Here is a 23,593-nt window from a genome sequence, read left to right as displayed (position 1 = left end):
ATAAGTTAATATTAAACTTTTCAAAAAATTTTTATAGTTTACTATATTACAAAAACAAAAGTTTTTTATCTGACATATTTGATAAATGTTACCACTTAAAAAAAAATTATTTTCGTCATTAAATACCAACTTTTTAAGGCACATATTAAAATTTAATCACACTTTCAATAGTTAGTCAACAAATTACCATCAGTTATTCGAGAAAATACTTTTAATAAATACAGGTTTAAAGCAAAACCTTAGCATTAAATTCTTCTAGAACTTATCTTAGAAATGTCAGTGACTATATATTAGAACATTTAATTTGAACGATTTTAGCATCGATAATGTAGAAAGCATATAAAATAAAAAAAAAATCCATAAATTGTTTAAAATGTCAGAAAATTGAAGCTTAAAGAGGTAACAGACAAAGAATAGATTTAAAAATAGTATATTCTCTAAATGGAATCTATCAAACACACAGGAATATATTGATGTGACAAAATACTTTAAAATATTTAAGCACTGTAAGCGATCGTTATTTTCTGAGATGTCTAAGTACGGCTCAATCACAATATTCCGTAGACAAATAGTCAATCAGTCGACAGGATAGAAATCGATGATAATGGCATAGTGAATGGAAAAAAATAATTCTATAATTTCCCCAGGGAATAATGGAAGACTTATACATGTTATATATTATATTAATATATGTTTTTCAAAGGACACTAAGTAGCTATGTTGCGACAAACGTCAATTATATTCCCAACGGTACTGAATTTAAGCAAATCAAAGCAACATCTGGACATGAAGCTAATGGCAACTGTATTTTCAAATACTATATATTTATTGATTGCCTCAAAAACGAACAATTTTTAAAAGTAAGATTAAGATAAAACCTATAAATGTAGAAGTTGTGATTATAATAAATAAAATGAACTATATGAGTGATATCGATCTCAATATGAATTTCAACACAAATTGTCTCTAGTTCGAAATGTTCTAAAAAATACTTTAGGGAGAGCATAGAGTATCCATTCTTTGGAAGCAATGCAAAAATTATTAAACAGTTCATATCGTACATTTCATGAATACTTTATATGGCTATCTGGAAGATTTAATATATAATATTAGAAAGAATTTGTTATTTTTTATTTATTTATATAGATCAAAGCTGTATATAATGTATTTACATGTGTTTGAGAAACAGTCTTTTCTGCCAATCGTTATATTATATTATAGTTGTTAATATCTTATTTAAAAATCTAACTACTCAATTTTAATTTGCCAAATAAAAATTTATTTTGATGCACTATTTCATTGCTTTAAATTTATTTTTTATCAATAATCCGTTTGATGTTGGTAGGCTTTTTTGTAAACTTTTTAAGAAAACTATTTTTTTTTTATTTTATGTTAATTTTTAAAATTACTTTCTATGATTTATAATTTCACTGCTTTATAACCTTCTTATATGAATAATTTGAATTAAAAATTATATTAACGCTTTTATTTACTATAAATTATTAAGTCCAATAATATCTGTAAGTTTTTGCAATCTTCTTATATATCGAAAGATACAAGACTACACAAAATTTTTTGCGTTATTATAAAATATAATCATATACTTAGTAAGTAAAAAGGTTATAATGAAATTACTTCATTGATTTTCCATTTAGAGTTATCTTACAGATTTCTGTACTACAACTACATTATGGCTTGCAAATATTTATCTTTCCACTTTTCGCAACAAGTATATACAGAACTCAACTATTTCAAAGTTGTTAAAGTTATATGAATAGGTAATGTGGTTTCAACACATACTCAGCAAAAACATCTTGTTTGAATCAATACGAGTTTAACGTACTCATAATCCCTGAACGATACACAATGTGTGGAAATGTTCGAAACTTATTCGTATGAGCAAGAAAATCGCTTCAAAAGATTTCATATTGTTTTGACAGTGTCAGAAACATTTTCCCCAGTACCGAAAACACCGAAAACAGCATTACGATAAGAGATGTTATGGATGTCGAAAAGGAAAGGACATGATAAGAAACATGAGTTTTTGGTAAATATAAAAGTTTATTTAACTGGCATGAAGGTATGAGTTTGGTTAATGAACTTGAATAAATAAACATGAAATGCTTGACATGTGAGATTATGTGATATTCTTAATGTTTAAATACAAACTTAGTAACAATGAAGAACAATCAAATTATAAGCTTTAATTATCAACAATTCCAATGTGAAAACGACATAACGACTATGTGTGATAAATATCATATCAAAAGTTCTTTTACTTATTAATTTAAGAATAGTTTCATTAATGGTAAATTTTAATGATTACTTCATTTTACTTTATATTTTAATTTTAAATTTATTTTTTTATTTAATTTATATTTTTTGTGATTGTGTAGTTTTGATTATTTTACTATTTATACTATTATATCAAAGAAAATGTATATATAGATAAATTGCTAAATAATATCTTTGAGGATATAATATTGCATTCTATAATTTTTTTTATTTTATATTGATATTATAATTATTTATAAGAGATTATTAAATACATGCAATAACAAAATAAAATATAAAAATATTTAATATTCTGAATAAAATAACCTTATATTTAATATAAATAACTGTAATGAATTATTTTATTGATTACAGTAGAAATATGTTTATTATTTTTATTACAAGCTGTTAATCATTTTATTCCTTGTTATAATGAAAAATAAGAATCAATTTAAATAAAAGGTTATGTGTAATTTACAAATATCATCCTTTAGGTATATTGCTCCTCTAATTTTTTTGTTTTGTTTAAGATTTCGTAATAAATATTAAATATATATATAAATATTACAGATCAACTGTATGTTTATATTATCAACGGGGTTGAATTCTCTTTATTGAGATCATATGGTATCAGAACGTACATGCGTACTTAATTAGTAACAGAATTAAAATTTGTGCCATATTATTCAGCGTTTATTATTGTACAACTAATACCCATAAAATAATTTAGACACATAAAGTCTATCGCCTTTTTATACCAATATATGTATGTATATATATGGGATGAAAAGAACAGAGTCGTTGTGTCTTTATCTTCTACCTGATTCCTTTCAAATCTGCCAAGAGAAAGATATCTTTATATTAGATCACCTAATTCCCTTCAAATCTGCCAATATGAGGAAGTATTAATCTTTATAAAATCATATTTTTATGTAGACAGCAGAACAGTTAAATTCTAAATTTTTCACTACTTCTTTAGAAATATCTAGCGCCGACATACTAACAGGTTAACAGTTTATTGTTCAGATAATTAAAAATCTAATTAATAGATTAACGGTTTCATTTTCAAATAATTAAAAATCTTCGACAATATGTATGGATGTTCTATTCAGGACACAGTAATTAAATTCTTTTATTCCTCTTATAATTGTTTTATATTCTCTTGTGCATTTATGAGAATGTTCCATTCCAATGCGTATATCCACTGCAAGAAAGGTGTGATTACAGGCTACCTAATCCATTTTTTAACCCTTTATATGCTTGAGTCTAATCTTAAAGCTGTTTTGAATTATTGTTATTTCCTTTACTTATATTTCTGTGGGATGCAAATGACTTTTTAGCTATTTACAAAATAAAATAAAAATATGAAAATAATATAAAATATGACTAACATAATAGCAATCCTTTGTATATTCCTTTATTCAGCAAAAAAAAAAATTATTTTATAATAATATTAAAAAAATTGAAACCGGTTACTTTTAAAGAACAAATTCCATGTATTTATGTTTCTAATATTGCCAGAAAATATTTACAAAGTAATATTTCTGGAAATTTATGTCTTTTTGAAAGTAAAAAGTATTCAAAAACATGAACTTTTAATAAATAAGTGTCTTCTTGAAACTCAATTAAGTTATTATGGTTTTTAATAACATCTTGTTGAGTTTTCTATCAAAGAGTAGTTCTTGAAAATATTTTACTAAGTATCTATTGATTAAATTTTAAGTCGAAACTACATAAAATGTATTTCATTCTTTTTTATTATTTTCAATTGGCTTTATTACTTTTATATATTATTTTTAAGAGCATTTATATGAGTACAAGGAGCTTACTGCACAAAAGTATATTTAAGAAGTCTTACATGCATTCAGAGTTAGATACTTGTAAGTTTATTGTTTTTATTTTACTCCATTAATAAAATAAATAAATAAATAAAATATTGTAACAGAATAGTATTTAGTATAAAGGATATTCGAAGTATTAACTCTGTTTTTAAAAAGGATTTATTTCATTTCTGTTGAGTAACATATTTATTTGTACACATAATACTCTTATAAAATTAAATTATTTAAATGAATTTATTCAAATAAAAATATGTGAATTTCATATGTGAGCAATAATTAAAATACATTTTTTTTTGTTTATTTAACTCTATGAAGACTCTTTTAAAAATTTAAGATTCTAGTTAATTCAATTTATTTACTCCCTAAATAATATTAACACTCTTGTTAGAAGCATAATAGAAACAGAAAAAAAATTTTTCAATCTGATCTGGCAACAACCACAGGTGGAATCTGTCCCTTTGACTCAAACTGCAAAAACTCCTCTCGATAAAAACACAACCAATGAATAAAAAGTCGAGTGTACTTTAAGATATCCTTTTCGCTTCAATTGAAGGAATATTTTCTTAATATTTATATCTTACTGACGAAGCGTGTAGACTATCCGTCGTCGTTTTATTCATTTGAAGTGGATTTCCACAGATTAAATCATTAGCGGTTCTTCTAGCTCCTTGAGAAAAATATACTATTTGTCAAATATCTGAAGCCTGTGCAATTCTGTGGTAAATGATTTACTTAGTTCCAAGTGTATTCCTTTTTTTGCACCTATCACTACAAAATAACGACACGTAACTTTTGCTACTTACATTTAACTGAATTAGTGCCACCTAATAAGCATATGGAATTCCTTCCATGTTGATAAGCATAATAAGAAATTTATATGAAGATGCTACAGGTAAAGTTGTACATGCAGACCAACTAAGTGAGTCTTTCCCAACAAGATCCGGGGTTAAACAAAGTTTTGCTCTCTCCCAACTGTTTCTCATAACGACACTTTAACTAGGCTGATCTTAACAGACGTATCATACATTTTAAATTATATGAAAAGCTAAACCACCGGCAAACGCCGATAATGTTGTATTGCTTTCTTTCAATCAGAATGAATTGTAAGGTATGCTTACCCTACTAACAAACGTCTCTTTGAAAGCTGGTTTTAAAATTGCATCAAATTTATTACGTCTAAATCAAAATTTATGTGTATCACAAAAAAAATTGGTCTAATTTAGACAGGAAACGAACTAGTCAGCTACCTCAACGGGCCTCTGCGAAATAGGAAGGCATGCTGTCAGATTGGGTCTACCCTACAATGACTTTTGTCAAGGCTGTGGTTCTGAATATGAGGACGAGGATGAGGAAGAGACCGTGCTCCATCTCATGTGTCAATGCTCTTCTTTAGCCAGAAGACACTTAAAAATTTTCGGAGCCGCTTTTCTCACCGACCTGATTGAGCTGTCATTCTGAAATATTGTAACAACTGTCAGGTTGGTTTTCCTTTACCTAATGGGGGAGTTGTTAACTTGTTCACTGTTAGCTGTACATTGATCTCAATCTATGTGCGTATCAATGCTATTCCGTGATACCACAATGGACCATCATTTGAGATCAAGTGAGTTTTTTGGAAAAATGGCCGCTACTCCAACCTAGCTACCTACAGAAAAATCTAAATCGTTTAACGCGCTTAGTATATATGGCATGGAACAGAGACAACTTGAAACTTTTTTAGAAAGACTAACTTCTTAAATATGCAATCATTTTCTAATTGTATGTGCTTTTGAAACATGTCATAATAATAATGATAATAATACTACTATCACCTAATTGCAAATTTGAAAAGATCAATTTCTTTCTGCCGATACTTGTCAAGTTTCCTATCTTCGATATGCTTAGACTTAATAATCTTCTAACTAAATAAAGTTTATGATTCAAAAAAAATCATTGAAGTTGTTCAATTTTTATATTTCAGGGGTATAAATGAAATTGAGAAATTGACAATTTTCCACATCTTCATCAAGAAGTTAATATATACATATTCATATACTTATATCTGTCTTATATCTGCGCCAGTTTTCATATGGTAATTGCTTATTGCATTCAATTTAATTGGTTTACTCGTAATTAAAATTCATTTTAAAAAATATATATTAAATATATTTCAGTTGCAGCGCGGTAATTATAAATTGGTATATGTCAGTAAAAGGTGAATTAATGAATTTTTAAGCTGAAAACTCATCAATACGAAAAATTTTATAAAAAGATTTAAATACATTTATTACGTAATATTTTTTTTATCAGTGAATAAACTTTTCTTTTTTAATTTTCGTTAAGTATGACTTCATGCTTTTTGCTTCAATGGCATATAAATTTAATTTATAAAGGCACATCCTGGACTATGTGTGCTAAAGTATGTTCAGTAAATGGGTCGGCACATTTACAACTGAAGCACAAAATTCTTTTTGGATTTATATTTGTTAGATTACGTTCGATTGGGGAGATGGACTTGCACAACAAAGTTCACAAATAATGGGCCAGTATAATATCACTGATTTGAATTGTAGAGTAAAATAAAGAAACCGAAAAGGAAAGACAAAATAAATCACTTAATGTTTCTACAATCTTTTTGTGGTTCATCATTTTAGATAACCGATCTAATATAATACCTTATATTTGAACGATGTTAGCACACCACTCTTACTATAAGAGCTAAATACTTTTCGGCCGTGAAGAATATTTAGAGTAGTTGTACCACTATTTCAAGTAGATTAACTGTTAGACTAGCAGAATATTAAAGGTGACAAAATGAGATTTTCATCACCGGTACGAGAGTAACTATACGTTTAAAGGTATATTAAGTATTGTGATGTCACAATTGTGACTTATTTTATATCGACAAGACTTACTAATGGAATATTTAGGATAGTGTCGAAACTGATTATAGAAGCAAGCAAAAATTACTTAATAACAAATATTGTGAATATATGTACACATCAGAGCAAATCTAACAAAGTGAATTCTTCTATTCTTCTATCGTTTTCTTTGTAGCAATAGGTGGAACACATCAAAACCACATAATATGACAAACTCACTAAAACCACATCTTAGAAATGCATGCTACGAATAATACCAGTCCGCTGTTCCTTAGTAATAATACTGTTTCGTGTTGTCATACGAGATCTGACGACGATCTCTTACACAGTATGTTAATATCTGCGGTAGCATAAACCCATTGTCGTTTAAGAGTTTTTTCCAAAAAAATAGTCTACTGTTATCGATCAAATATCGCTCTCACTTGTTATTTGACTTGTATAACTACTTTCTATTCCTAATGCTAAGATCACCACTTTGATGAAGGCGTTTAGAAAGCGCTGGGGTCTAAATAAATAATGATTGATTGATCATTTTTTGTGTGTTTTATATGATAATTTCAGATATTTTGTTGGAATGCACTTCTTTACAGTATATACATTTTTTTTATTTTTATTTTGCGTTTATTTTATTATTTTAAAAGAAAAATTATTTAATTTATTTTGACATAAACATTGACATCGGCGCGAGGAATATTGTAAGCGAACCACGTTGACTTTAAAATAAACGCATCGTTTGGAATTGGCAAACCTTTAAATTTACCACTTAAAAAACTTGTATCAAGTTTGTCGATAAAGACATCGTGCTGAAATATATATATTTTTTGGAATAATTAGTATATTTTATAAATAATAATTTATTGGTACGATTCTGATTTCCAAGGCAGGCCCATTTGAAAAATTTCTCCAAAGGCTAAGCTTAGCTACAAGCTTAGCTTAGTTTTCGAGATGTCGCGCCTTAAAGGACAATTTTTATATAGGAACAAATACAATAGAACTATGTATTTGTTGTTACTCAATGTTTATATAATCAATGTAAAAGTATTATATAATAGTTGTGCTATGTAATGTTTTGTTAGAGTAATCGATGTCACGAAAAGTGAACTCTACTAAAATCTGTTATCAAATCAAGGTACCCGTGAAATCAGAATGACTCCCAAGCAGTAAAATATAATAAATATACATACATTATAAGGACAAGTATGGTTCATATTTGAATGCTGGACTATTAAACCGTAAAAAAATTTTGCTATTGGATCTTTTGGCGATCTTAGAAATTCGCAAGCATCGACCGTAAAATTCGACAGGAATGGCGTATAACCATCATCTCTTCTTAAAAAAGTATAGCGAATCTGAAATAACAAATAATAGTAAAAAATTAATAATTATAATAAATTTTACATTAATAAAACACAACAAAAATAATATAAAATAGAAAACGCACCGTTACATTTGTTACTGGTATCTGAAAAAGCCTCGCCTTCACTGACATGTATTTATAAGACCGATTTACTGACCTTAAGTAGCAATATTCGAAATCGGTGAATTGCTTATCATGTGACTTGCATTTAATATTTGTGAATTCAAGTAAAGACGTAACCTGGAATGAGTTTAATTTCAATTTTTTCAGTGTTTTTTTTATTAAGCCCCATCTTACATAAGTTAAATATAAAGTAACAAAAATTGTTTTTATTAATAAAAACTTGGGGGATGACATTTTCGCAGATAATTACAAATTTGGAAATATTCTTTATAGATCTGCAATGGAAAAAAATACTCGTATATCCACCAGCTGACTTCACTAAAGATCGTATAATTATTAACTAAAATTCGATTTCCAGAACAAATTTTAAATGTATGAATATAGGTTTTAAATGTTCTTATTAAAAATGCATTAATAAAAGCATTATTTTCATTAGTTTGTATATAAATATTTTAAATATATTTAATGACTAATTACACTGACTAATTATTATAATTATAATTATTTTAAATGTACTCAGATTTAAAAGTAGCGACTTCATTCTACAATATATGTAGTGTGGTAAAATATTAACATACATACACATTTCAGAGAGAGTTCAAAAAGTGTGAAAATAATACAATAATTATAGCAATTTTAAATCCAGTTGTTAGTTTCAGTATAAATTGATTTTCAAAAATTTTCTTTTTTTCTACAATTATTTTAACTATTTTTATTTAATAAGAGTAAAAAATTTTTATATTCAGTATAAGATAAACTACAATACATAATGAATGTCGAAAGGGCCATCCTTCAAATAATTGCAACGCGAGAGCTTATAAACCAATATAAATGGAAGAACAGAGTACAGAAAGGTATTTTCAGACAGAAAAATAAAAAAAATAGATGGAGGTAAGTGCAAATAGAAAGAAATGAGATATGAAAATAACTTAAAAGTTCTAACAAAAAGTTGTCTGTGTTTTATTAGGTTTTAAAACCAATGTCTTCCACTGCGAGAACACCGAAAAAAAGTATTGAATATTGGTTAACCTTTCGAGCACAATAGAGGGATTACAAGTATTTTAGTATACATCTTACTTTTGATAACATTGAAAGTAAACTGCAAGAAGTAATTGATGAGAATATAATTATTGCTTCACCGTTTAATTGTAACAAATTATCAAAGACCATTTAAACAAAGACAAAACAACAAAGGCGTGGATAGATATATTTCTCTTACCAAAACCAACAAACAGCTCCCCGAGATGCACTCCTCGAATATCACGTTTACAATGGTTGAACTGATCATTAAACGTTCACTTGAGGGTAAAGGGTTAGAATATTCCCGAGGACTAAAATCCCGACGATATGCCGACACTGTTTTGGAGTGTGCATGGTAGTAAGTGACACGGCATTTGCGTCAACCGACCAGAAGTATATATCTGGTACTACGGGGGTCAGGTGCTGGCAGCTTTGGCTGTCCTAGCCAAGTGATGGTTGGAAGAGAAGGTTAGTGGCTGTGGTTATAACCCAAACTCACGCGGGAAAAATTATAGGTATTTGTTTATTATTCATTCAGCGTGGAGTTGCGTATTCACCACCGGGGCTCGAGACCCTAAATTCAGCAGAGATATTAGTAGGCCTCGCTCCTTTCCAAGGAGGAAGTTGGAAATTCATTTGAATTACCAATGGTTTGTTAAGGCTTAAGACCTTGGTGCTGTTAAATAGGTATCCACGCTTAATAACACTGTTACTTATCATTTAACGTAGACGACATATAAAAAAGGTTGTATACATGAACATTCTTACTGGGTCCAAATTAGATAAGAAGTAGACCATCTATTTATTTGAACAAAAGCGAAAACCACTCAGTACTAAGGTATCGATGCTGACAAATCACTAAGTGTTAGGAAGACATTATATGTCACATCTTTAGAAAATAAAAGATTAGGATCCGTTTTCTTACCAAAAATATGTAGAATATGTACACATGCAATAACACTTCGTTATCCTTTGTTATTATAGTTGTGACCTTACAGAGCTTAAAACTGTGCTCCAGTCTATGTGTCACTGCCCATCTTCGCAGAAGCAGAAGATAAAAAATTATTAAAACCCTTTTTCTTGCTAACCTATTAGAGTTGTCATTCTGTAATATTAGTGACATACCTAAGTTTTTGAAATGATTAAGTTGGTTCCATTTTACTTGAATATATCAATCTATCTTTTTTTACCAGTATTCTCCATGTATTGATTACTTCAGTCTTTATACTTTGTGGTCTTTACCGAGTTCGAGTTTGTGGTCTTGTATATTTGGTGTGTTAATAACGTTTATTCAAGTATTTTGCAGAAGGCAACTACTTCAACCACGACATTGCCAAAGTCAAGCAAATAATGATGACATTAGATAAGTCGTGTGGAATGAATAAAGGTGAATAATTCCAGCAAATAATGTATTTAAAATGGTACCATCATAAAAAATCATTTAAAAAAACAACTTTCTTAAAATGAATTATCCTTACTAGGTAAGCTAACCTAACTATAGAGAGTTATGCACTTTACGTGCTTTATTAGTATACCTACACCTTACTTTTGGTAATATTGAAAGTAAACTGCAAGAACGACTGACAGAGAATGCCAAACGTTACCAAAATTTCCATACTATACCATTGTAGATCTTTATATTGTTACTTATATTGACCATTTACATAAAGAAGAAAGTGTATATACTATAACAAATTGAATAGAGAAGTTGAAACTAGACTTATGGAAAATTATCACATTTTCATTTTAATCTACGATATGATAATAATTCCCTTTGTCATTGATTTTTAAAAATAAGAAATCTTTCGTTATATAAGTATATGCCTAAATACACTTATAATATATATATATATAAATATGTTTGCACTCAAATATGAAATGGAAATTCTTCTCAGACAATGTGTGATTTATTTAATTTACTTTAAAACAAATTTCCATAAAAGAACAGAAAATGCTTTTAGCAATAAAATATTTCTCTAACACACTTGGTAATAAAAATATATTTACATTTACCTTTAAATTTTGGTACTATAAATTTTTAAAGCTATAAAATACATAAATTTAATATGTTTTTACTTAAAATTAAAAATATAAATTTAAATTATTTTCTTAATGCAGCTCCGAACAAAATTTCAACTCATTTAACCCATTAAAGTTAATTAAAGTTCTTCCTTACTTCAATACAGAACACAACATAGTAAAATATATATAGATAAATAAATATATAGATATAAGAGAAATAGATTAAAAAAGAATACAAAAAATATATATAATGAAAAAATATTACAAAATCTGAAAAGTAGTAGTACTGAGTATAATAAATTCAGTTATTATAGCTTAAAATTTTACTTAAAATTCAAGCACGTAATGTGCACTAAAGTTTTTATTTACAACGAAGGATTCCCTTGTTGTGCATTATCCTTTGACTCGTGAGGTGTTTTCAGAAAACTTTCAATGTTGCGATTTCGTGCACTTTTCTTTGCAGGCTTTTAATATATGTATGTATGTATATGGGCTTTGTGTGCATTATACGGCACAAGACCCAGAGCGAGAGATAGCAAGTTCATTTCTTTATACTAGTATCACATTTTTTTTAAATTATCTTATTAATATTTTACTTATAACTTTAATTAGTTTGCAAGTTTCACATTTAAACTAGTCATTTTCAGTGTAAAAATTTTATTTTAAATATTAAATGTTAATTTTTTTGACGAAAGTGATGCGTCTTGTGACGAAAAGAAACTTTTTAAAAGTTAGAAGGGTCGAGTAGAAATGAAAAGACACCAACAAAAATTTTAGTTAATTTATTGAAATTTGGCTGACTATACAACACTGTTTCGAGTATTGCCAAGTACTCATTAACAGTCGTCTTAGGAAATATTCGATTTTTCTAATTAGTTTATAGTCCATATATATCTAATTTGTTTGAACTGCAAGTGCCACGCTTAGAACTTGTGCCTGTCAAATGATTAGCAATGATTAATCGTGCTTAATATTAAATGTTTTTTTTAAATATTATTAAGACAATTTTTCTTCCAACAATACTTAACTCTTTATAAAGCATTCAATTTTAATTTTAGTAATTAAATAATTTTAGTAAATTTTAAATTAAAAATTACATCATGATTAAATTATGTATAAATTGTCGAGTAAAAAAAACATCAGTTTTCTTATCATAGGAATTTTTTTAAAAAATAGAATTGCTCAATAAAATCACTTTTCATAATTTAATTCTATTCAGTTCAAATAAAATCCTATTAAACCCTTGACAAACCCTCTCTATGACAGACGCTCTTATTTAAGTCTTATAAATTACAATTTATAAAATTAAACTATTCGTTTTTGTTTAAAGTTATATATGATGAAAGCTACCAATAAAAATAAAATGCAAATAAAATAAAAATAAAATACAAATAAAATCAATAAAAAATAAATAATAAAATAAAAATGTTATATTTAAATCTATTGAAGTTTTTGGCTTTCAAGTATTGCCAAATACTTATCATCAGTGCTCCTTACGAATAACTCTTATTTCGAACTCTTTCGAATTGTATCTTTATATTGTAAAATGCATTTTAGTAAAGAGGTTTCAAAAAGTAGTGAACTGCAACAACATAAATTCTTTTATATTATTTTAATTAATTGAATTTTTGGCTAACCAAACAGCTGTTTCGAGGTTTGCCAAATACTCATAATAAGTGGTTTTGGAAATATTTCTTGTATTTAATTATTCGTAAATAATTTTTTAAGACTGCAAGTACCATTAATCGAACTCGTGCCCTGTCAAATTTTAAGTTCAGATTCAGCGTCAAAAACGTATTTTGTATAAAATAACTTACGAATCTGAAATTTATGCTATTTAATTTTAAATAGTTTAATAAAAAAATATCAATTTAAAAAAACCCAAGTGATTTTTGCGTAACATTTGATTATTTTAAATAACGTTTTATAAATTATATTAAAATAAACGAACAATAAATTTTTCAGCATCTTTTATTCAATTTCTACAATAATTTTTGGTATACTTCTAAACTGGATATTGTAGTATCCTGGGGGTATATTCCTCAACTCGACCTCAACCTCAATCTCAACTGTGAATAGTGAGTTTTTCTGTTAAAAAGTCTGTAACCTTTTCACCGTAAATTTGGCAATGAGTTTTAGAAAATATATAGAAAATTTTGTGCAAAATTGAATATAAATTTGTACTATTATTTTTGTATGGAGTTTAAAAATGGAAAAAGATTGAAAGTCAAGCGAGGAGCAAAAGTTTGCAATCAATATAGAATTTTTCAACGATAGGAAAATATTGACATATTATAGTATATATATGATATATATAGTAAGTAAAAATAACAGATGTCTCTGCAATAAAAAAAGCTTTGAAACAAAAATAGGTGACTTCAAGGATTAACTTTCAATTTCAAATTAAAATCCAGCAAACTAACCAATGGAGAATATTAAATGCTTTAAAATCCTATAGATTTCATTTATAATAGAGATAGTCCAAAGAGATGTAGAACTGTCAAACTTAAACATCTTTAACTTGATTTCTTCAACACATTCTGACTTACTGTGAATTGGACTATTTCAAACACTTTATATTATCTATCAAGAAGTTATTCTTCTAGATTTTTCAAGATTTTATTTTGATTCACTTGATTAATAAAAATGAATTTATTTAGAAAAAGGTTTGTAGTGTTTGTAAAATCGAGAAAGTGATATGCCAAGTTTCGCTTCCATATAGCAGCACTGACTCAACACATGCTTTGAATATTTTTGTCTTTGATTCTAATTGAATTGGTACTGGAAAACATCACTTAATAGGAATAATTATTATTTTCAGCTATAAATCTAGTTAAAGAAATACATTTTTTTAATTAAAATAATTTTTTTATTTTAAAAAGATACAAATTTCAGTAGAACACAAATAATAAAATTCTAAAGAAATTGCAGCCACTTATGTGCAAAGAGAGCTACTAATTGGGATGGTTTCCATGGCTTAGTATTGTTTTTTTATTTTAACATTAAGTATTTCTAATTGCTCAAAGGCAAAGAAGAAACTTTATATTTTTTTCAATTTTGTCATTATTTATTTACTTTACAGGACCCTTTTGCTTTTGTTTACGAACTGCATTTCAAATAAAATGAAGGATAATGAAAATAACTTTTTTCTAATATTTTCGTAAGCATAAATGCAAGCAAATATTTCCGAATTGCAAAATAAAACTTAAGAGAATTGCACAAGGAAAATTAAGATACACAAATAAAAAATTGCATATGTGGAAAAATTGCAAATGAAAAACTTTTTTTGTTAGAACCTTGGAAAAATTTATATCAAAATATGTTAAAAAAGGACTTTTATTAAAAATAATATTTAACAAAAAAATTATATTTGAAATGAAATAATATTCACATAAAATTTTACTATAATTATTTTTAAAATAACACCAATGCTAAGGACAAATACTTTTTATATACATAATATTCATAATATGAGCATTGAAATTTTTAATTTAATTAAATACCATTGTGAATATATATGTATATAATAATATAATAATCATATAGCATATGATGCCCTTTATTTTCATGACTTCTTTCTGAGCGCTATTTTTGAATTACCATAAATACTAAATTCTACTTTATAATTACTTATGCAGGGTGATTAAATAACTAGTATATATATTTTTAACTTAGTGATGATATTTCTTTGGAAATCTGCCATAAAAGTTGACATTTGCATTCAGTACTGCTTGGCAAATCACTATAAACGTTAATAATAATACATATATTTGGACTACGTTTTGCACATTACACAAAATTTCGACTTTCGAGATTTTGGAAAATCCAATCCATGAAAAACCTAATGATGGTACTGAAGACATCGATGCTGTGAAGCGAAGTGTGTTTGAAAATCAAAAACAAACAATCAGAGATCATTCTTAATTTTTTGAACTAAATTATATCGTAAAACCATTAAATTGATTTTCTAAACGCCTATTCCTAAAATAAAATAGTCGAGTCGAGTGTAAATGAAATGCTGTATAAAAAATTTTGATATGAAAAGTCAATGTAATATAAAATTCAATACTACCACTGGACTATCTGGATTTTTGAAAAAAAAAGACATTTTTAAGTTTCTCTATAATGATAAATTAGTCGATCAACAGACGCAGTGTCACGGATATTTAGTGTTAGAGTCATTATGACTATAATATCTATATATATTATATATTTTTCTATATTATAAATTATAAAGATATTATAGTCATACTGTCATATTATAGTCAACAATAAATGTGCGTGACACTGCGTCTATTGATCGACTAATTTATCGTTATAGAGAAACCTAGCAATGTCTTTTTATTTAAAAATCTAGATAGTCAGGTGGTAGTATTAGATTAGTTTCATGGCAATTACATGAGCAAATATGAACGACAGATGTCTCACTTTGTCCTTTACAGAACTAAGTTGACTGTTCTTTAATCCTATTATATCTAAATCATGGTAGTAAATATAGCATGTTCTGTTAAGAATTAAGGGATCGATTTATTTTGTTTATACCTTTAATTTGTCTAGATTAGCCAAGGAAAATAACGACAGAGATAACATAATTGATCTCATAGATCGCGGTGTACCATTCGATTTATATATTAATAATATTTTCAGGAAATTTGTTTTGGGGTAGATAATTTTAGTTTTGAAAATTAAAAACAAATCACCCAGTGACAGAACCAGTAAATAGGACTTATAAATATGATCACAACTGTCACTTTATACAATGAAATATTATTTTCGTACAAAAACCATGCAAACACTTGGATATATATTGATTCTAATTTTTATTGACCATCTGCATTTAAGTATCTCAAGTAGGTACATTAGTAATGCACCAAAGCATAATTCAACAAATGTTTTTAAAGAATATTTTCTAAGAGAATGCGTGTATATGTATTATGTATAATATATTACTTCAGATAGCTTAAGCCATATAAACGCAGCTACTTATTGAATAATTTTATTATATACATTAAAGAAAATTTTTATACTACAAACTAATATAAAACAAGTCATTAATGAGTGCACATATGTGCACATAAACATATTGGATCTCCTTGAAAAATATCCACTTCTAAAGTTCATTTAAGCACCCAGAAGGCACCGGTTTTAAGATCTTAAGTAATAGGAACTTAAATAAACTGAAAATACAAAACTACACATAAATATACAAAAGGAACTAATAGAGCAAAAATTGTATATAAGGAAGAAATTAATGAATACTTAAACATAAGCAGCAAAAATAATATGTAAAGGAAGAAATTCCTTATAATTGTGTCTCGTCATGCTGCGTCACAAAGTTTTTCCTAATTTCTTATTCTTATCCTGCGGCTACTAAAGTTACGCAAAAGAGATTGAGACAAGGACTACAAGTATTCATTTAGTTATGTGTACGAGTATGTCACTAAGGAAGGATATTCTTCTTACACGTCATTTATAAAATCAACAAGCTTTAAATGCTTTAATCGTACTATATTAGAAATTTATATTCAGTCGTATTTCAAAGATTTTTTTAAATTTAATTAATTTAATTAAATTAAGTTTTATATAAAAAAAAAAGATGATTATATTTTTAATGAAACTTCTTATTTGTATATATAATATTTACGTTAATATTTAAAAATATTTAAAGTATTATTTTTTTACTATATTATATATATATTATTTATATTTATATTTATTTATATTATTTATATTTATAGACCCAAAACCATGCTGTGGTCTAGACAAAGAAACTTTATCTATTCTTATGAACGGCGCAGAGGAAAAAGAAAGACAACTTTATTGGGAAAGGATACCGAGACCAACACAATCTTAAATTCTTTTAGAGACTTATAACCTAAAACGCTTTAAAGATTGTATAGCACAATCACAAAATAACTTAAGAACTATTGCGGGATTATTGACCGGTCACAGTAGATTGAATAATCACCTAACGAAGTTAGGAATTCCATTCAACTCAGACTGCAGATACTGTAGAGAAGAGAGGGAAACTGCATTCAATGTGCTTGTGGAGTGCCCGTCACTGATGTACAAGCTGAAGAAACACCTAGGAGGGTATTTCATGGATCATAACGATCTAAGACCAGGTAAGATAGGCTCTAGACAGTCTTTCATTAAAGAAATCGGACTTCGAGAACATTCTAATCTAGGGCACAATAGATCATTTATATAAAAACTAAATTTTCTTTTACGTGATTTATTATTTTCAAAGTATTTATCTATTAGCAAATGCTATAAAATGTTTTTTTTTAGTTCAGTTAAAAAATATTTTATTAAGTAATTATTAAATATACTTTTTTTTTAATTTCTTTCTAATTTGTATAATTTATTCTATTATCAAAAATAATTATTTTATTTAACTATTAAGATAATAGTTAAACATTAAATAATAGAAAAAATATTTTCATAATAAGTGTATTACTAATAGATTTTTTTTCTTACAAATAAAATATTTTTTCCAATAGAGGTTATTTCATTTTTTTTCTTGTTATAATGAATGTTACTGTTCATTAAAATACTACAATTTAACTTGTATTTTTTACTCATTGTGGTTTAACACTTTTTATTATTCTTTGTAAGGCCCAAATAGTCCTTCGTTTACTGATTCATTAATTCATAAGATCTTATTGAATATATTACTTCATAGCTCTTGCGATAATCATCGGAACAGAAATACATAGTATCCCCCATAATTAATATTAAAATTTTAAAGTAAATAATACACCAAACAATAATTTAAAATTAATTTATTTTATTTAAAATAAATGAATATAAAATAAATAAAATAAAAATTTTAATTATATGAAATTGATTAAATCCATCGAAACCAATAAACATGTCAATTAAAGATATTAAAAATTTTAAGATACAAATTAACCCATTTATGTCAAGAACTTAAAACCGGTAAACCCTAACGAAATGGACATGCACAGCGGGAATAAATTAGTTATTGATTGTTATTGTGAACACCCCTGGCTTCAGTATTTTTCGCAAATATATATTCACGCAAATAAACAAGGATGGCTTAGATTATATACACGCACATCACACATTATCAGTGGAATGAATAGCTTTATGGGTGGTACTCGTAAAGTACATGTATCTATTTTAAAATTTATTGACATTCACACATTAACAGCTATTAAGCATATAAAAACGGTACAGAAAATTACGAGTAATAATACGAATGTTTGCTCTTAATTGTGTCACTGACTTAAAGCCTTAAAGTCCTAATAAAATATGCATACGTTAAATATGAGAATAATTTATTTATATTTACGCTGGAATAAGAAAAAATTCTAAAATTCTAAAGCTATGATATTATGTGTAAGTATTATTTTTAAACTATTATACTAATATTAAATTTTTTTATTTTATTTTATTTTATTTATTTTATTCTAACTAAAATTCCTATCAGCAACAGACAACTACTAAAATATAATAGTCTTTGTCGTAAGTTCTTAGCTAAAAATAAATATAAAAATGTAGTAGAATATGCATAACTGAATAAAAATAACTACTACTATTTATTCTAATTCCTGTCAACTTTCCCATACTAAGCCCAACAAGTGTTTTATAAAAATGACTATATACGAATATACTAGTATTATGTATATATAGTTGAATTTATGTATATTTGTACGCGCTTTTTAAGAGTACCTGCTGAATAAAGAGTTTTCCTTTATGGCAAAAAAAAAATGATATCAGAAGCAAAAAATTATTTAATTTTTAATTTAAGAGATTATTTTTTCTCCTCTGATACGTTCAAATGTTTTTAAAGGAATATTAAAGAAATTATGATAAAAGTTGAGTGAACTTAATTTCTCCAACAAAGTAGCAACGTCAATGTTTGATAAGAAAAATTTTAATCTTTACCCGCACCCGCATAGCACTAGAAAGGTGCTGCTATAGAACTTTGTAATAATATTTATGAAACAACCTAGGAAACTTTTAAAACTATGCAAACTATACACATTTTTTATGCATTCAATGGCACTAGGAACTACAACTATAAGATGGTGATGGTAATGGTTTATGGGTTAAGCTAAGGCCTTTATGCACTGCGACCAGCTTGATCTATTTGTTGCACACAACTAAGAGATAGTAGAAGGTAAAGCATAAACTTATTGCAAACTAATCTTGGCTATAATAAACTTTTATTAATTTTTAAATAAGAAACTAATTGTGTGAAAAATAATTGCGTTAGAAAACTTTATAGGAAAAATAGCGAAGTGTCATATTGTTATCTTACCTTAAGAAACAATTATATAGGCTATCTTTGATAAAAAGTTTTGCTAAACTTGCGACAACATGAAACTATAAATACAGAAATAAATATTATTTAGTAATCAAGAATGAAGACAACTACTCCAAAAATCAAAATTCAAAATTAAATATTTACTAGAAATTAATAATAATTAATATTTTAACGAATTATGTTAGTAACTATATAGAAGGATGGTACGAAAAAAAAATTTAAAAAGCGACTACAGTTTCTAATTGTAATTGAAAATAAATGCAGTGCACAATGATATGTTACCGTAATATATTGTTTAAACTCCCAGAAATTTAAATACTATTAAACATACTATTATATATACCACTCATACATCTACTGAATATAATCGAAATGGTCTAGCTTTATTAACTTCATTTGTGCACATTTCTCCCGCTTTGTAAATACAAAATCACTCAGACCTCACCACGAGTAGATGGTTGTACTTCGAGATCCATCCATACCCTATCCAACCAACAATCTGAGTAGTGTGTGTTATAAATTTTTTTACATTTCATATCTAATCACATAGCTGCCCATATTAATAAGGTTAAGACCTTACTGATGTTCTAGTTTAATAAACTTGTAATCTGCTTTTTGCAAAAAACCAAACATGTGTGATCTTGTTATTAGTATTGTTGTGATTGAACCATCCCTCGCACTCGAACGAACCACCCTACTATATAGATCCTAACTATATGGTGCAGTTATCTAGTTGGAAAAGACGAATCAAATCGCGGCCTTCAAAATACTAGCAAAAATATATAAATAAAGTTGTCTAAGTATAATGGGAACGTTCCAAACGTTTTTGGAAGTATAATGGGAACGTTTTTGTCTATTTGTTCCAAAATGTGACATTGTATATTACCAAAGCGTTTTTACCGTTTCTTTGACAAACTCAGCATTGTCATATGTGTCATTTCTGCAGTTATCACTTTCCTCTAGGTCCATCTTGAGATGAGGTGCTTTTAAGAAAATGTGAATATAAGAATAAAAATTGATATCTTAGTGGTGTCCATCTATATGAAATTTTGGACAAGTAAGTGTTACTAATAATACTCAAATATATCTTTGTAAATATAAATGAATGCTTGAAAATGTTACAATAATTTCAACAAATTATCATAAACCATAATATGGATGTAATGGCATAGGAGGAAGCATCTGAATATGTCAGATTAACATAGAATCTAAAGTCACTTTAACAGCATTCTATTTCACTAGGACTATTCAACAAAAGATCCACAAATTAAATTTATCAAAAGAAAAAATATAATAAGCTTTATGTGGTCGCAATGCATATTATTTGAAAAATTCATAAAAAAAGTTAGTAAATCTTAGTTTTATGTTAATTTAAGATAAAAATTAAGCTTTTCTTTAAAATGTCATTAGTTAAATTTGGTGTCAACTAATTTATGGAAAAGGACTTATGTCCTCTAGTTATAAATCATCTTTATAGACTTTGTATATTTCTTCTATGATTTTTAATTCTTTATTCTGATATAATTCTGATATATAATACATATATTTTATATGGAAACAAATATATTAAAAAATATTGTCAATTTAATTGAAAGAAATTAAATAAAAAAAATTTTCTGTATATTAAATTTTCTTTCTTTTATTCATACTGGGACTGAATTTCGCCATAAAATGTAGGCGCATATTATAAATATCAAATATTAAGTTACATATAAGTTATAAGTTATTAAGTTATATAGATCCAATGAATTATTTTAAAAGCTTTAACATTTCTTTCGAAAGAACTATGAAGGATAGAGACTTTAGCTTCCTGAAGAAATTGATTGCAAGTTCAGCAAATTCAGTAGTGAATTTAAAGATTTTTTTTATTTAAACATTTAAGATTAACGTAACTGCTTTTGGTATTAAAAATCTGTATAAATAAATATATATGGTTTTCTTTTTATATAATAAATTTTTCTTATAATATAAAATGTATTTTTAATGTTAAAATTTTATTTCGACTTGATATACAAATCCTATCCAGAAATACTTTACTTAACTTTTTATTATAAAAATTTTAAAGTATTTAAAATACATCACTTCCTAAATACTTTACTAAAACATATTTGTTTGGTTTATTATAAATATTTGAAATATTAAAGAAAATATTTTTTTTTAATAAAAACGTAATCCTTTGTTCTCTGAAATATTGTATTTATTTATAGAAACAAAGAAATGACTTTAAGCAAGTTCTGATTGCAGCTTTTGTTAGACAGAAATGCTTTTTCGTTTCATAAATATTTAATATAACATTATTTACTTCACTATAACATCAAAGTGAAAAATATTATTAGAATTTATTAAAAAAAAAGAAAATCTTATATTTTATCATTGATTTTTATGAGAAACAGAAATGTTAAATTTGTTATTTTGTACAAAAAAATATGTACTCTTTAATATGAACCAATAAAACTGTACAATCTTTTAAACTAATTTATATAAACATGTTTTTAATATAAAACAAGCATGAACCTTAGAATAAAATTCATAGTTCCAGAAAAAAACATCGAAAAACATCGAACATCGAAAAAAATTTTAGTGGAGCGAAGATAAATTTTAAATATTTGCTGACCTATCAAATATCACACAACAGTTTACTTAAACCTCTTTTGAGGTTTCTATGAGTAAAGATTTTATTAAGATAAACTTTCAATCAAATAAAATTTCAGGAGACTTCATAAAAGTATAGGATGAAAGCAACCTTATGTAAACCCCTGACGAAATATATATTACAGCAGTTTTAAGAGGGTGCAATTCTTCTAAAAAATTCTCGATTCTCAAGTCCTTGTGTGTTTTTTTTATGTATATAGTATGGCGATTTTAGCATACGTTTCAATACTATATTCTAAAAAGTTAGAAGGAAACAGCATTGCCATAAAATACACAACCATTAAGTCTAATTACCAACGTATAAAACGGAGTCTTACATTTCACGCTCAACTTTTCTTATATTGGTCTTCTGATTTTAAAGCAATCAAATTTATATTACAACCTTACGTACCTAAATAATTAAAATTTTATATGTTCTGATATGAGAACCATTGATATCGTTATTGCTGCACTGCTATATCCACATCAATATCACTTTATTACCAATATAACCCTAAACCATTTATTTCAAACTTTTGAAGTCAGTATCGAACTTTTAACCATCAGTAGAGTTTTTAATTAAATTAAGAGTTCTGGCATACTATTAAGTCTTTTTAAAATTTCGAAGCCCTCGTATGTAACACATTATGGTAGATTAACAATCTTTTTCCTGACTCTGGTTTTTTTTTTGGAAAGTATCCCTTTGAATGACAACGTAACAAAAACCCGGGACTGTCCTGAACCAACATCCATTTACATTTAAAGTCAATTCCAAATTGCGACCCCAAACTATCAAATTGAGCCCTATCACCATAGATCTAAGTAAACAATTATATAGAAGTTCAATTTATTATCAATCTTATTAACTATCAAGTTATTGATGCCTATTTATATACCATAAAAGTCAAATTTCAAACAACATTTCTGTGAGGTTTACGCCTTTGGTTAGGAAACAATGATTTACAAATTAAGTTATGATAGTCATTAAAATTTTTAATTTATGCAATTTTTAATATGATGTGAAACTGATTTTTCTTATTTTTTTTATATCTATGAATTAATTTATTATACATTTATTATCATTGTTTTTTTTTTGTGTTATTATTGTATAAATTATTAATACGTAGTATCTTGAATTTGACCCAAAATTGCATTATCTCACAATTGG

At 26.6% G+C, this 23,593-nt stretch overlaps 1 protein-coding gene across 1 annotated transcript; it reads right to left on the bottom strand.

Moving 5' to 3' along the window:
- Positions 1 to 7,626: 7,626 nt before the first annotated feature.
- Positions 7,627 to 20,763, bottom strand: LOC119676509. The gene is made up of 4 exons (XM_038087749.1): positions 20,695 to 20,763; positions 8,418 to 8,573; positions 8,161 to 8,325; positions 7,627 to 7,779 (listed from the first exon to the last, which is right to left on the bottom strand). Exons 1-4 carry the CDS (start codon positions 20,761 to 20,763, stop codon positions 7,627 to 7,629), a joined length of 543 nt encoding a protein of 180 aa, XP_037943677.1.
- Positions 20,764 to 23,593: the final 2,830 nt, after the last annotated feature.

The sequence above is a fragment of the Teleopsis dalmanni genome, chromosome 2 (genome assembly GCF_002237135.1).
Source record: "Teleopsis dalmanni isolate 2A chromosome 2, ASM223713v2, whole genome shotgun sequence".
NCBI lineage: Eukaryota > Metazoa > Arthropoda > Insecta > Diptera > Diopsidae > Teleopsis > Teleopsis dalmanni.
The sequence above is the reverse complement of the archived record's forward strand: the minus strand, read 5'-3'. Positions and strand labels throughout refer to the sequence as shown.

Excerpts from the sequence above, each read along its gene's own strand:
- LOC119676509 (XM_038087749.1), bottom strand. The coding sequence starts at position 20,763 with ATGGACCTAGAGGAAAGTGATAACTGCAGAAATGACACATATGACAAT. Across the intron at positions 8,326-8,417 it reads TACCAGTAACAAATGTAACG|ATTCGCTATACTTTTTTAAG; the intron begins GTGCGTTTTCTA and ends TTGTTATTTCAG. Across the intron at positions 7,780-8,160 it reads ACCATACTTGTCCTTATAAT|CACGATGTCTTTATCGACAA; the intron begins GTATGTATATTT and ends TATATATTTCAG.